Consider the following 16,212-nt stretch of genomic DNA (forward strand, 5'->3'; position numbering starts at 1 on the left):
CAACTAGCAGTGTCACGTGTATTCTTAACTGAAGGAGTTTGGTTTGTATGCTGTGATATTTTCTCAATGAATATTGAAACCGGAAGTGGTAAGAGATTTATACTATTTCCGGTTTTAGTAGAGACATTAGAGTGGTGGTGAAATGTATTCTTGGAACAGTTAATCTATTGCTGGATACCACTCCTCGCTATCTATAACCGTTTTTGCTCTATAGTGATCAACGTTAAAACCGGAAATGGTTTATTTCTAGCACTTCCGGTGAATGGATCGTCTCCATCAAGTTATTCTTGAGATTCTTTTTTGTCTCCCAGACGGCACAGTGTTTCAGTGGTAGAACGCTTACCTCTGGTGCATGGGGTAACTGGTTCGATTCCTGACTAAGTAAATTTGTTGTGGAGAACATCGTATCCGTTGGTCTCTCAGAGTACTCCCGTTTCCTTCCACATTCCCATACCACCAATTCTTCCATCGTTATTCATTTGCTATCATCATCCTTCTCCCTTAGCCTAAAGACCATAATTATGGGAAGTTAAACGGATGTATTTAATTTAATTTCATTTTCTTCCAGACACACACACACACAAACGCACGCAGACAAATGTTTTTTTTTTCTTTCGAATGGACGAACACACGGACAGACAGACTAAGAAATTTTGATTGGTAAATAAAACTCGCTGAAATGAAATGAAAAGTTGTAATGCCTTAGTAGCTATGTTCGAAGTGGGAAAAAAAGCAGAGGCGGTATGTTTCATTACGATTTTGAGTCGACATACTGGCTATCTAAATGCTGAAATGCAGTGACGGTATGTTGCCCTAAAGATTGCATTTCTATTTACATAATGACTGAAAAGCATTGAAGAGCTTCTCTGTAGTAACGGAGGAATATGGAGAGACTTTGATCTCCCGCCAACAACCTTCTGAAAAAAAAATATTCGCTTATGTTTTATTATTGACAATTATACACGAAAATGCTCAAAAACCGAATGAGGATATTAACGATTTCCTACGGGAAAACTCCTGGTCCCCTACTCGGCTGTGGGGTATTCCAAACCCCTGGAAGGTCCGTCTTATCAGCAGTTAATCCCTAAATCTGCCCATGCTCAAAATACGGCATTTATATGCATTAAGACAAGAAGATATACATACATATATAACAAAGAAACAATTTAATATGGCACATCAAAATATAAACTACTTGAACTTCTTTGAAGACATTTCATTTTAAAAATAAGGTAGGAAAAATATAATATTAATGTCGGTGTTATCAACTTACAAATTATGTCTACACAAGAAATAAAATCTCTCGAAATAAAAGCTATTCGTCAATTACTGTGTAAATATATATATATATATATATATATATATATATATATATATATAGGGCCGTGCTGGGATACTAATGAGGGCGCTGGACAAGTCTACTAAAAGGGCGCCCATACAAACGGGAATATATATATATATATATATATATATATATATATATATATATATATATATATATATATATATATAGAGAGAGAGAGAGAGAGAGAGAGAGACTTTGAAAGAAAGTAAGTTTGCCATTTTAATCTCGAATCGAAATCCTCTTTACTACAGAAAAACTTTTTAGTTCCTGTAACAGTATTTCTGTCAAATAAAAAGAAGATAAATATATCAACAACTTAATGTAGTTCTATTGCCTATGGACACTGGAGGTTCAATGCCACGTTTACTAAAGCTCTCCATTGATTTCTGTCCTTAGAAAAATAGACTCAGTTTCTACTTTATATTCCAATCTCTGCGAGAATCATTTTAATGTTGTCCTCCAATCTGCGCCTCTGTCTTCCTAATGGTGGTTTTCCTATTTGAATTTCCAGTCAGAACTTTGAAAATGTTTCTAATTTCTTCCATTCTAGCTACATGACCTGCCCATTTGAGCCTACTAGACTTGATGACCCTAACATGTTTGGTAAACGTATGAATTATGCACTTCCTCGTTATGAAGTTTCCGCCATTCCTTATTCCCGTTCCTCTTGGAGTCCGAATCTTGTTTTCAAATACTTGCAGTCTGCGATTTTCCCTCAGAGTCAGTGACCATGTTTCGCAACCTTGCAGTACAACAGGCATGATTTTCGTTTTATATTTTAAGCTGCAAATTCCTCAACAAAATTCGTGACAACAAAAGATTTTTAACTGAATAATAACACGAAATTCCTGCTTTCAGGTGACATCAAATTTCTTAGTGATTATGTTTTTGGTCTGTTAATAATGATTCTAGATATTTGAAAGTATCCACTTTGTCGAAAGTAAACATTATCTGGTATTTTAACGCATCCATAAAATGCAGTATTGCGATCCCGACAAACTTCTATGTATTTAGATTTCTCTGTATTTACTTCTAAGCCCATATCCCTGCAAGCGTTCATTAAGATATCTGCATTCCTTTCTATTGTTCTAACATCCTCTATAAGATTTACACCATCAGCATACGCCATAAATTGGTAAGTACAATTCATCTCTAGGACCTGAATGCTGTCTTTGATTTTTCTTATAGTGTTCTCCGAAACAAAGTTAAACAATAATGGCGACAACGCATCTCCTTGTTTTAGGCCATTCTCAACGTGAAAGCTCGTGAACGGGAATTTCTATATTCGAACTTTACTTTGGGATTCATTTAAACATATCTTAATTAATCTAACTTTTTTGGCATTCCAACTTCTGTAAGCATGTTGTTCAATGTTTCCCTCCTACTCGAGTCTAAAGTCAATAACTGATGTGCCAGGATATTGTATTCCCATTTCTTTTCAAGTAGTAGTCGAATGGTAAATATCTGGTCCATAGTTGATAGATTTTACCTAAATCCACTCTGATATCTACAATAATTTCATCTGCGTATGGAGGCAATCTTCCTAATAGAATGTTTAAGAGAATTTATTTAATGTTGATGGAAGAGAAATGCCTCAATAATTATTACAATCAGTTTTGTTGATTTTCTTTTGAACTGGAACAATGGTTGATTCTTTTCACTTTTGTGGAAATTCCTCCTTGTTCCAGATAAGGAGAATGAGTTTGTGTATCTTGTTGTACAATTTTTCCACTCCAGCTAAAATTAAGTTAGCCAGAATTTCGTCTACACCCGGAGAGGTGTGTTTCTTTAGTTTTATAATAGCGATTTCTATTTCTGTCTGGTTAGGTTCTGGACTATGAGATTATGTTGTGTGCATTTCACTTTCTCCACGAACATTAGTTTTTGGCTATATGTTAAGCAAATCGTCAAAGAAATTTTTCCATCTATTTAAGATGCTATCCTTGTCAGTGAGAACTGTTCCGTTGGCATTCTTTAATATATAAGCACGAGGTTGATATGCTTTCTTAAATTCGTTACTGCCCTTATACATGTCCCGAATGCTTTTGTATTTGTTTTTTATTATTATCTTCAAGTTAATTAATTTTAGCTTTCAAAGATAGCGTTCCTTTGTTCTAAAAATTTTGGAAGTTTTCCGCCAGATGACAATGAAATTTTATGTAGTTATTTGGTTCTGATATTTTAGCCAACGCTGTTTCTTCTATTTTCTCTTCTCTGCTACTTTAGTGCATTCCTGGTTGAACCATGGTTTGTTCCTACGTATCTCTGCGTGCCCCAGTTTTTCTTTTGCTGACATTTTAATATTATCTCTAATTTCAACCAAGTATCCTGAACACTAGTGCATTCCGAACCTTCTAAAATCGAGGATCTATTTGACACTTTAATCTGGCTCCGCTCTCACCTGACTCTCCTCAAATTACTTTAAATTAAACCGCTCCGTTTTCAGATAGTGAATATTTCCTTTATTCAACGATAGTCTCTCTCTTTCTTATTATCGCTGCTACCAGGTGGTAATTAGTATCACAATCAGCTCCTCTGAACGACCGAACATTAGTTGTGCTAGACTGTTTTCTTCTGTCTACTAAAACGTGATTAGTTTGATTATGTGTTTTTCCATCTGATGAAGTCCAAGTATATTTATGAAAGTTGCGATGTGGGAATTTTGTAATCTTCATGATAAAGTTTCTGGATGTTGCAAAGTTTACGAGTCTAACGCCGTTGTCACAACCTCTCTTATGCAGACATTTATTCCCTATAATCCGTTTGAAAATATCCTCTCGTTCTACCTTCGCATTGAAACGGTCTAACAGTATTTTCATATGGTATTAAGGGAGATGATCAAATATGCGTTCTATTCTTTCGTAAAAACTGTCGTCTTTACCGTCATCGTTATTTTATGTTGGGAATGTTCATTTAAAATAATAATATTACACCACCGACCCTTAAGAGATGTAAAAGAAAATCTATCATTAACAAATTCAATCCATGTAATTGCTAATATTATTCGTTAGTGAGCCGATAGTCCTATTCCTAGTTGGTAATTTTTAATTCGTTAACCTTAAAAGAATGTAAAATTTCCCGAATTGACTCCTGCATTTCCTTCTCATCTAACTTCCTGATATCCCATTAGGTCCATCTTCTATTTCTAAACTAACTCATTCCTTACAAATTTTAACGCCGCTACCCTATAGAGACTTTTTATATTCCATGTTCCAAATCTCATGCCGATTTTACTTTGCGGAGCTCGTGCCAAGTTATCAGTTCTAATCCGGGGATTCTGCGAATATATCTGAACAATTTTATATATATATATATATATATATATATATATATATATATATATATATATATATATATATATATATAGGATAAGGTTGTTCGCCCCACACTAAATCCACAACCTGAGGACGCGCCATGCCGTGGTGACAGGAAGACCACATTTCACAGAAATTAATATAGCTATATCTTAGAAATACAATAGGTACTGATTATCCGAACACTGCTTTAAAACACACAGGAACAATCAGTATGCTCGGATATATGGATGCATATTAAGACTGTGCAAGCTTCGATGCCGTAAAAATCGTAAGAGACCAGTGTCAATGTAGTATTCTTGAATGCATCGTACGTTTGACTATCCGAACTATTCTTGATGTATCACATTGTTTCGCTTTATAGCATAGCACTACATAACTTTACAGTTATTTTTGTAAGTGCTTATACTTTTTACCTGATCTCCACCAATAACAAGTGTATGAATTTCTATAACACAAAACTGATATCCAGAAGAACAAATTAAAAAAAAAATGTCTATAATGTGATGTTTCGTATGGCGCCTTATGTAAAGGGCGCACTGTATCTTTCACGGGCTCTTTACCAATAGTAACTATATGTATGCATTGTACAGGACTATAGTATACAGAAGAGTGAATAAAATCGTCCATTTTTGATGTGGCCTCGGAAGGGCGCCTAATGTAAAGGGCGCATTGCACCTTTCACGGGTTCTTTATAAATAAAAGTGTAAGAATTTATTACTAAAAACTTGTACCTTTATTTATACTGTGATGTTTCGGAGGGCGCACCGGGACACGTCCCGGTGTCCCGGTGGGCCAGCACGGGCCTGTATATATATATATATATATATATATATATATATATATATATATATATATATATATATATATATATATATTTATTAAAGGTATATAGGTATATAGCATGTAATTTCCAGTGACGGTATGTTTTAATCATTGAAAAACCAGAAACGGTATGCCTTCATCACTGAAAAACCAGAGACGGTATGGCATACCACTACATACCGTCTCACTTCGACTACTGGTTGGTAGCAAATGCATATCTGAGAGAAAAGTGGTTCAATGTCCGCATTTATAACAACGGGAATATGAATAGTTAGAAATTGCGTCTATATTTGAATAACATATTGCAAGGAGGATCTGAGTTCATGTTGTATAGTTTTGAGATAGGCTACTGAAGAATATTCAAATCTCTTCAATGGCCATCTTTCCGCATTCAACTTATAATTCAACACTGCGTTTACAATGTTGTAAAACCTTCGAGTTGGTCTTTTCTATACAAAAAGTTGCATCATACCACTAGAGAATTGGAAAACGGGTATAAACCAATTTCCTAAGAAATTTTACTTCAGGTCCTTACTGAAATCACCAATTCATTTATTCATTTATTTTTGCAGTTCTAGTTACAGCGCCTTGTCCATTTTATAAAATGTATCACAGAAAGAACGCTACTTTTAAAATGTCCGCCGTTTCTGTTCTACTAAGTTGGCAGCACTGAACGTTATACGATTCTTATATGTTTTCTTTGTGGTTAGCTATCACGCAGCGCCAAATAGCGCATGATCGTCATCTGCTTTTTTGTATGAGTAGGAATGAAGTGCTACACGATGTGACAGTGAGTTATCCAAGGATGTTATAAAATAGAGGATCTACCCATACGTAACTTCATCAAATGAACTATAAGAAGTCAGAAAACAAACGAGCATCGTCCGAGCTGGCACGTCTGATTGGCTACTCTCATTTCCGCCATGATTTTTTGCTCGAAACATTGCGATCTTAGTGGCGCGGAGTGGGCAGAGTAGGTGTGGCGAAGCTGTGACGTATGGCTTCACAATTTTGTTGTATGGGCAGATCCTGTATTTTATAACATCCTTGGTGTTATTATAGTGAAAACTCGCAGCGATGACATGAATGGGCTACCTAGATCGTGCGATTTGACACCATGTGATTTCTTTCTCTGGGGTTTATTTGAAATCTTGTTCAGTGGTAGAGCATTCACCTCTGCTGCGTGGGGTCCCGGGTTCGATCCCAGCTCCCGCCAAGTGAACTTTGTGGTAGACAAACACCGTGTGCGTGGGTTTTCTCGGAGTTCTCCCGTTTCCTCCCACTTTCTTCATTCCACCATTTCATTCATTTTTCACCATTACCGTCTCCTTTAGCCTAACCGGCATAAGTGTGGGACGTGAAACTTAAGATTTTTTAAAAAATATCGTGTATACGCCAACAAACCACGATCACTTCCAGAGCTCAAGGCCGAGATTCAGTGTGTTATTTCGAAAATAGAGGTGCAACTATGCCGAAAATTATGGAAAATTTCATCAAAAGAACGAGAAAATGCCTTCAGAGTCGTGTAGAGCTTTGAGTGATATCATATTTCATACATAATTACAGGTAGCATACACTGCAAATATATGTAAATATGTAAATTTCTTAATTTCATCAATAAATATGTACTTTATTACGCACTCAGAAGTTGAGTTTTTAATGGGATACCCTATACTTTAACATACAAGAATAATATGAAAATTTAAAATGATACAAGAACAGAATAGAAACAAAATATTAACGAAAATGTATACATAACACAATATGTAACAACTAATTATTGCACAATATAGATCGGAAAATGCTTTCAAATGGTAAAGACACATTTATGGTAGTTGTGAATCTGTTGAAACACGGTACAAATGCTGTACGTGAGCGACCTAAGGATTGAAGATTCTAAAATATTTTCTTTAATGAGTGTTTAGGAGGTAGAACAAGATTATAGCAAATTTTGTAACATAGAGGCAAAGGCTTCAGAGAAGATATAGCGTTAAATCAGTGAATGGCGCATTTTGATTCTAAAATTTAAAGTTTTTAAATAAGACTGTTGACTCAATTCTATTATTAACCGATTAACCCATCTTTTCGTTTAACCAATCAAATATATAAAATCGATTAATGATCTATGGAATACTTAATCGATTAGTATCGATTTGATCAATATTAAGTAAATTGTTAACAGCAATCAGACCAACTTTTCAAAATATATCAGTATAAATTGATGTTTGATTTGTGTTGCATATCAATAATAAATGTGTTTGTTACCCATAATGTATGAAATGTAGGTAAATAAAAAGTATGTTTGTACAGTCCGCGACAAAATTTCTCTCTGTTTGGTAAAATTTATTTTGGGAATAACGGTGGTATGGCTGGAATGCACAGAAAATTACACTCTTTTCAATTTACTAAAACCTGTACTCAAATTGTCCTTCCATTCTGAAGTTACTTACAAAACTAATTTCATCAAACGGAATTAATTTTTGTCGCTGACTGTACAATATTTAAGAAATAAAAGTTAAATATTTACTTTGGTTTTCCTTGTTTAAACACTGCACAAAATCGATGAATTCGACTCATCGACCAATTAAATCAGTAAATGCAATTTTTAGTGAGTAGACTGGGTCTAATTGTAAACAAAGGTAAGTGGATAATACTTAACCGGTATAGAGTGGCCCCTGTTGGTCCTGTCGCCAATAAAGAAACGATCATATCTTGCTCCGAGCATGAGAGTGGCCACAAGCGAACACGTTCCAGCAGCAAGGTGCACTGTCCCTCCACCCCCAGCATCCCTTAAGCCTCGTGCATAGAGCCATCCGTACCCACGGGATGACCAACGAGCAGGCAGAGGATAGATTAACACTGAAAAAGACAAAGAAATCGAAAATGTACAACTATTTTTGTTAATTAATTATTTGTTTATTCATTAATAAAATTCTAGACAGAACAGTAATCATTGTTCATTGAAATCGATTAGCAATAACACATGGAAAGGCGTACGTAAGGGGGGTTTCAGGATTAAACATTCTCCCTTGAACAAGATATTAAGAAAAATAAGCATATACTATGTTAAGATATATGTATAGGGCCTTATGCAGAGTCGTTTTGAGGTCTGGTTAAGGGCCTGACTACTGAAGGAAACATATGTTAGTCCAACTCTTTAGTATGGCACCAACATTGCGTCAGATAACTCTGCATAATATAAGGCCCACAGTATTTATAAAATAACACTTATTCTGAGAGAATCTGAGATTGAGAGCTTGAGCACCCTTTGACAAAATTGTGGGTACGCCAGTGGTAAAAGGGATTTATTTCCGTTTTCCCTATTGACCTCACAATCAATTTACCTTATTATCTCTTTCTTATCTTATCTGTAAGCGGAAAGGTATTCCCGTTTTATCTATGTTCAATTGGAGAGATTTAGTGGCTGAAGGGATTTCTTTTTACAAAGATTTACTTTGAGCTTCTTCGTGGCTAAGCGGTTAGCGTAGGCGTCTTTCGCGTGGGAGACCTTGGGTTCTATTCCTGGCGAAGCTCATTTGGTTTCGTATCCCATCTTAAGCTGTAGATCCACATCTAATATAGCCTCGCTGCAAAAAAAGTACGCTAAACTGAAATGAAATTAAATCAGCAAAAATTCGTTTCTCAACGTAAGCAGCAACTCTCACGTAATTGGCTGTGATTCTAGCCAATCACGTGCCACTAGCAGTTTCAGAATTGCTTAGCAATTACCTTCGCGAAATGATAAGTTTACTTTTCAGATAAACTTTTTGATAGAAAAACCATTCATTAAAAAAAGAAAGTCATTAGAATCTCACTGTTGAAGGTGGACAAAAGAACGTTAGGAAACGAATACTAACTAAACTTGAATTGTGATTAACTGATAAGAATTTTTTGTCTTTTGTCAAGATATGTAATCATGTCTCATATAGTTTTGCGGAATGTTAGGCTAGGATTTGGCGTGCAATTATCCATGATTAGTAGAATAATTGAATAGGCCCTATCATGAATTTATATTATAGCGTTCAAACATGTAGATGACAAGCCAATATAAGTCCGATTAATTAACCCTAGGAACACAAAGGGTGGGGGTGGGGGTGAGAGGCCCAAAAATTATTCTTTTTTTTTTAAAATTTTGTAACATTTCTAATGCTTAGTTTTTAGTGTTTTGTTTTTCTATTCATAAATAAACAAGACGTTGTAGGCCTCAGAGACCCTCTTCTTGGTATTACTAAGCGACTACTCACCAGATACACTGTTACATTCCAGTGTTTCGGTTATTTACTTTATTTTCCTTTGAAACAATTATGGTATTGAAATTATTATGAAGTGTTGCCAACTACACATTATAAATATTTAGCATTTATATTTTTTTCTCATTATTTCCTTGGTACCTAACTGTTTTATTTTGAGAGAGAGAATGAAGTTTCAATAGTAATGGTAAAAACTATGCTGCTGCAACTCTGGTGTCATCAAGTATTTTTAATCGTAGAATTTACTAGCAGCAGCCTGCAACACTGACTGAACACGCATATTTGATAGGAAATATTCATTTTCTTATTGGGTGACTGTATGTGGAAATCTGCAGCAGCATTGGAACAATGACAAATCCTGCGCTTCGCGAAAGTTCAATTGAGAAAGAACTTCAAGAACTTTTAAATGAATCTGACATAGAAGGTAGTGAACATCGTGGAAATAGACCTGTCACGTTTTGATGTAGAAGACAGTGATTTGAACATTTTATTTCATAATGCAAATGGAACAAATGGAAGCTGTGGTACGTTTCTTGCAGTAAATACCTTGTAATTAATATTCGTGATTCTGTAGTGATGTTAGTTTGCAAAACTGACAGACAAGTGGTTGCTTTTTTGCTTACATTTTACATATGCATTCTACAGGTGAAAAAACCTGACGTTGTGCTAATAGAAAAATTGTAACTGTATGTTCGGTTAGCACACTGTCTATCTTTTGGCGGAAACAAAATTTAAAAGAATTTTCCCGTCTCAAGGATAATAGGGGTGAAAAGTATAAAATTTTAACCCTGAATTTATTGGAATACTGAAATATACCACACTTTTCCCAATTTCACCCAAGGTCCCGGGTTCTATTCCCGGTGGAGTCACTCGGTCGAAAAAGTGTAACATGCTTTTTCAAGCCAAACCACTCTGAATGAGGTTTTTCTGGGTTTTCTTCATTCACACCAGGCAAATGCCCGAATGGTACCTAACTTATAGGTCCCAGGCCCTGTAGTATATCTTTTCGTAACTATCTAATTAATCTTCAATTCTTCTTTCCTTATGAAACTACCTGGCCTACTTATCGATTCGGCCCTTTCCTTAAGGCAAGACTCACTATATATAAATATACTACACATAAAAAAAGTATATTAATACGTATGTAATATTATTCAATATCTAGGGGTATGTTTAACTGGAGATTCTTGTTCCCGGATTCAGGGACTTTTTTATTTTAAAGACAAAACACCATTATTTTGTTGATCCTTTTATTTCCAAGATAGATAAACTAATAAGAAGTTTTTAGTAATCGCACACGCAGAGTTATTCCCCCAGAGTCTTCACTGCAAACTCTGAAGTGTTTCTATCTGTATAGGCCCTCGCTCCGAGCCAGTACATTCCTAATGTAAATTCTCTACTCCTCTAAAAGTCCTTTAAATGTTGGGGGTCCTGTGGCATAAGCTTATTGCTGTCCTCACTGATGCAACAGCTCATCTTAGCCTTAAATTTAAAAGCAATTCTCTCACTTGAAGAAAAGCTTGTCCTAGCTACACAGAATCCTCGTATACAAGAAAAACTGTGTTCGGGATGCCTAGCTAAAATCTTTATGAGGATATAGGTGAGGGTAAGGTAAAAAACAGTCTCTCATTATGAGACAAGAAACTGGCCCTTAAAGTAGGCCGTGCCCTATACATCGGTCTCTCACTAATGAGACCAGAAAACTTGACCCTTTTACAAGGGCCAATCCCTATCACAGGTTAAGACAGGAAAACAAAATTACAACATGTAAAAACTATACAAGGTTTGAGAAATAACTTCTCAACCATAAAATGGATCGAACCCAAAACCGTTTGAGTTCGGGAATATCCTTCATAAGACCTAACCAAAGGTTTAACAAACCTTTATCTTAATAAAATCTCACCTAATTAAACATAATTCCTAGCAGGGGAACAAACTTAAGAAAATCGAAAATAGCTTAAGAAAAAGTTAACATCTTAAATTATTAAACTATTTATCCTATCTCCCTACTTGGCCGCACGCAAGACCACCTAACCAGCAAGTCTTTTTACTGCATAGCCCTGACAAAAAAAAAAAAAAAAAAAAGTCCTCGAAGTTGACTTAAAAACAAAAGTGGTTGATCCACGTTCACCCAGGACCGAAGGCCTTATGTAGCCATGTGATCCAATGGTTTCTGAAAGAACAACCCTGACCAAGAGAACAGGGATCGCTTATATACGAATCGGGAAACACGTTGCAGAATCTAAATACGAAAAGTTCCCTAGTCAAAAGAAAGAAAAGATCGTTAACTTTGAAAAAAGGAAGGACGCTAACTACCTCCCCTCCTATAATTTTCCGTTTCTCTGCAACACATGTGGACTAAAACTATAGCTTCTAATGGACCATTGTTTCTATCTATCTTTAAAACTAAAAGATTCATTGTTAACTATATGAGCTGAAATACTTAAGAAAAATAATTATACAGTTTGCATACAATATTCAGACTAATATACATATATATATGAAATAAATTATTAGCTTCATATTTACACTTAATATATATTAAACACCCAGGCCTGGGAATAAACCTAATATTTATACGTTTGTATATATATATTTATCATATAAAAGTACAAATTAAAAAAAAATCATTATTAATATAAATCAAGTAAGTGGCAAGAAAATGTCCACTTACATATACCCCAGCTATATAAAAAAAAAAAAAAAAGAAAAAAAAAATGGAAAGAAAAATAAGAATATGAAATTACTTGCTTGTGCAAATTGTTTTAAAGTTCAGTGTCTCTTCCAGTCTATTTCACTGTCACAGCAATACACTAGCACTTAATAAAATAATTAACACACAAAAACGATATATATATATATATATATATATATATATATATATATATATATATATATATATATATATATATATATATAGATAGATAGATAGATATACTTATCTATTTCAAAGTTTTACTGTCTCGGACCGTCTTTGAACAACATAAAAGAATAAAAAAAAAAAAACTTTACACTCAAAATTAATTACACACAAACGTTCCAATATTTAATCACTTAGTCACTGTTTTTAATCACAAAACACAGTTGCACTCTGTAGAATATTTAAAATTCTAGTTTCCTCTTTACATCTTCTTTTCTTACAGGTGCTCCTTCACATTCAATGTCTTTTCCCGGAGTACGAGGAAGAGACTCTAAGTCGAGGCATTCACCATCAGTGATCAGGTCTATATAATCTTCATCGTCGGTGTCTCTGTCCTTGGAACAGGAAGGCCTGTTGAAATTATATGCAAAGGAATCCTTCCTAATTTTCTCGATGTCTCGTACTTGATCTAGTGTTAACTCAGGGATTGGTAACTGCTGCTTCTTGTGGACTGGTTCCTCTGTCTGATCCCCTAAACGTTTCTGTCTTCTTTTGTTATTCCTATAGGAATCAATATTGAATAACAACTGCAGTGATAACGGATTCTCTGGATGCGGTCTAACAGCCGCATACACGGAACGTTTCGAACTAGGAACTTTGAATTCCATTGAAACAGATTGGATCAACCTTCAAAATTCGCAGAGACTACGCAGCTTCCGACTTGCTTGGTAGAGATCTTAAGAGCAAACTAAGCTAAAGGTCTCACTTTAAAAAAAAAGAAAAAAGAAAAAAAAAGAAATGTCAAAAACAAGAAAAACGAAGATAAAACTGAATAGCCTAACATTTTCTTTCTCCCTTTTCATTTAGTTTCTAAACAACTAGGTCTGAGGGTTGAATAACTTTTCCCCCTCCAAATCTTTTCTCTTCCTTACTGGACAAACAATGAATATAAGAGGGCTGTAATTCTAGAATGTGTTGGCAGAAAGAAGGGGGCGCCACATACGGCTTTAACATGTCTGCATTGGTTCTAGTTTCCTTTCCGTCCCAATCATTCCTAACAATATAGGAATTCGTAGCAAGCTGTTTCACAATGGTATATGTACCCGAATATCTATTTAGAAGCGAAGATGCTACTTTCTGGGTGGGCTCGGACAAGCGGATCACCCGTAACCAGACCTTACTCCCAATTTTAAATGGGTTTTTTCTTCTTCCTCTATCATACATTTTCTTGTAGGCTTTGTGTCTTTTTTCTTGAACTTGGTTAGCCCTCTCTAACGCGACAGTCATTCTGTCTTTCAGTTCTTCCACGTATTTGGAATAGTTGGGTGGTTGTTCGCCTTCCTTTTTTATGCTTTCTCCAGGGTGCCTTAAAATTGGGTGGGGTAGTTCACGCCCAAAATGAAGATAGAAAGGGCTATATCCTGTGGAGGAGCATACTCTTGAATTGATGGCAAACTCAATGTGTTTAATATCCCTACTCCAATTCTCATGGTATTTATTATAAATACCTAGTAGCAGTTTTACGTCTTTAATAATCCTTTCGGATTTATTGGCCTTAGCCCTGTAGGCGCTAATATAACTATATTTAGTTCCTAGAACCGTCATAACTTCTCTCCATAACTTGCACGAAAACACACTATGATTATCAGAACATATATATTCATAGCTTCCGTACTCTGAGAAGAAATTAACTATGCAATTTACCATAGTTTTTGCTGTCAGTCTTCTTATGGGGTATAGTTTAATAAATCTGGAGAAACCGTCTACTACTACAAAACAGTATCTGTATCCTCCTTCCTTTGAAGCAGGTAGAGCCCCAAAATTGTCTACAAAAATAATTTGGTTGGGCTTAGTAGCTAATGAGCTCTGCAACTCTCCAAATTTTGTGTTGATATTTTCCTTAAATACAGTACAGGCTACACAACTTTTACAGAAACCCAGTATGTCACGTTTCATATTATTCCAAAAATATGTGTTTCTTATTTTTCTAAAGGTTTCATTAAAAGAAGGATGTCCGGATTCTTTAATCATGTGTCCTGCATAGCAAGCAGAAGCGCGCAATATTTTGGGAATCCATATTACATGTTTTATCTCGTTCATGATTTTAACACGGCGCATAAGAATCCCTTGGTCAGAAAAATATGTGACACTATCTAGGTATTTGAGTTTATTTCTCATTGAACGAGAGAGTGTTTGTCTTTCGTTTCTTTTGAAGCGGATTAATTTATTCAGAAAAACATCTTTCTCTTGATATTCTATTATCCTTTCAAAATCTGTCAACTTAATTAGAATCCCATTTGAAGTTTCTTCTTTTTTCTCTTCTTCTTCTTCTTCGGCAAGAAGACAAAAAGGTAATTCCCGAAAAAACGTTTTCTTCTCCCTATTCGAGACTGGTGTCGTAGTAAAATTCTCTATATTTTTCTTCTGCTTTTCAACCTTCATTTTTTGCTTTTCTATTTTAACAGATTTACTATCTATTATATCTGTCAACAGAACTTCCGATCTTTTTACCTCGTTAAAATCAACAAGTGCACCATCTTCTAATTGTATCTTTAAATAACCAGGATCGTCTCCTCCCAAAGGTAAGTTCTCTTCAGCTTCTTCAGAACCAATGAATTCCGGTCCCTCTGTGTGATTATTTTCAATCCTAGATAATAAATCTACATGCTGTATCTTTCCTGGTCTATAATGTAAAACTACATTAAATCTCATGATGCGTGTAGCCCAACGACAGACCATCGGGGGAATATTAGTAGCCTTTAATAAACTTATAGCAGCTCTGTTGTCTGTATAAACATGCACTACAGGAGCATGTACTAAATAAACTTCAAATTTCTCAATGGACGTAACGATGGCAAGCAATTCAAGATATGCAGAACAATACTTTTCTTGAGCTCTATTTAATCGCCTAGACCCGTAGGCAACCACTCCTAATCTTCCTTTATCATCTTTCTGACAAAGAGTGTAGCCACTCGCTATTTTTGATCCGTCAATGTATATAAAGAAAGGTTCATTTAGTTTTGGTAGCAGAAGTTCGGGGTCTTCCGATAATGCTTTCTTCAATCTGTCCAAAGCCTGATCATGTATACTCTCCCATTTAAAAACAGTGTTTTTTCTGAGTAACTGAGTCATCGGAGCAATAATTTCGGCCATGTTTTTAATTCGAAAATGAAAAAAGTTAAAATAGCCTATTAAAGCCTGAAGTCCCTTAACATTCTTCGGCCTAGGGAATTGATTTGCCATTCGAATCTTTTCTTCCGTGCAGGTGACCACACCAGGTCGTATACGGAAACCTAAGAACTCTATCTCTTGAGAAAACAGAACAGCTTTCTCTGGATTCAAAGTAAGTCCGGCGGACTTCATTCTACTTAAAAATTCATTAAGAATTTCAAGTAATTCTTACTGTGTTTCGCTGCCTAATAGGAAATCATCATAATAAGCGATTACCTTTGTGAAATATAGTTCTCCTAGTACCATCTGCATTAATTTTACTAGCGAAAAAGGCATATTTTTTAAACCATAACACCCGACTCTGTATCGGTATATACCTTTATGCGTATTAAAGGCCGTATACTTTCGACTGTCTTGGTGAATTTTTATTTGCGCATAAGCAAACTT

At 35.3% G+C, this 16,212-nt stretch overlaps 1 protein-coding gene across 2 annotated transcripts in view; it reads right to left on the minus strand.

The window, feature by feature from the left end:
• LOC145684961 (putative ammonium transporter 1) overlaps positions 1 to 16,212 on the minus strand; it is a 174,935-nt gene that overhangs the window by 29,568 nt on the left and 129,155 nt on the right. For both annotated transcript variants that reach the window (XM_081757311.1, XM_081757312.1), the window contains one exon: positions 8,144 to 8,343. In XM_081757311.1, coding sequence (XP_081613437.1) covers positions 8,144 to 8,343 — 200 coding nt within the window. The remainder of the gene's footprint in view (positions 1 to 8,143; positions 8,344 to 16,212) is intronic.

The sequence above is a fragment of the Thermobia domestica genome, chromosome 5, assembly GCF_964235325.1.
Source record: "Thermobia domestica chromosome 5, izTheDome1.hap1.1, whole genome shotgun sequence".
In the NCBI taxonomy this organism is placed as follows: domain Eukaryota; kingdom Metazoa; phylum Arthropoda; class Insecta; order Zygentoma; family Lepismatidae; genus Thermobia; species Thermobia domestica.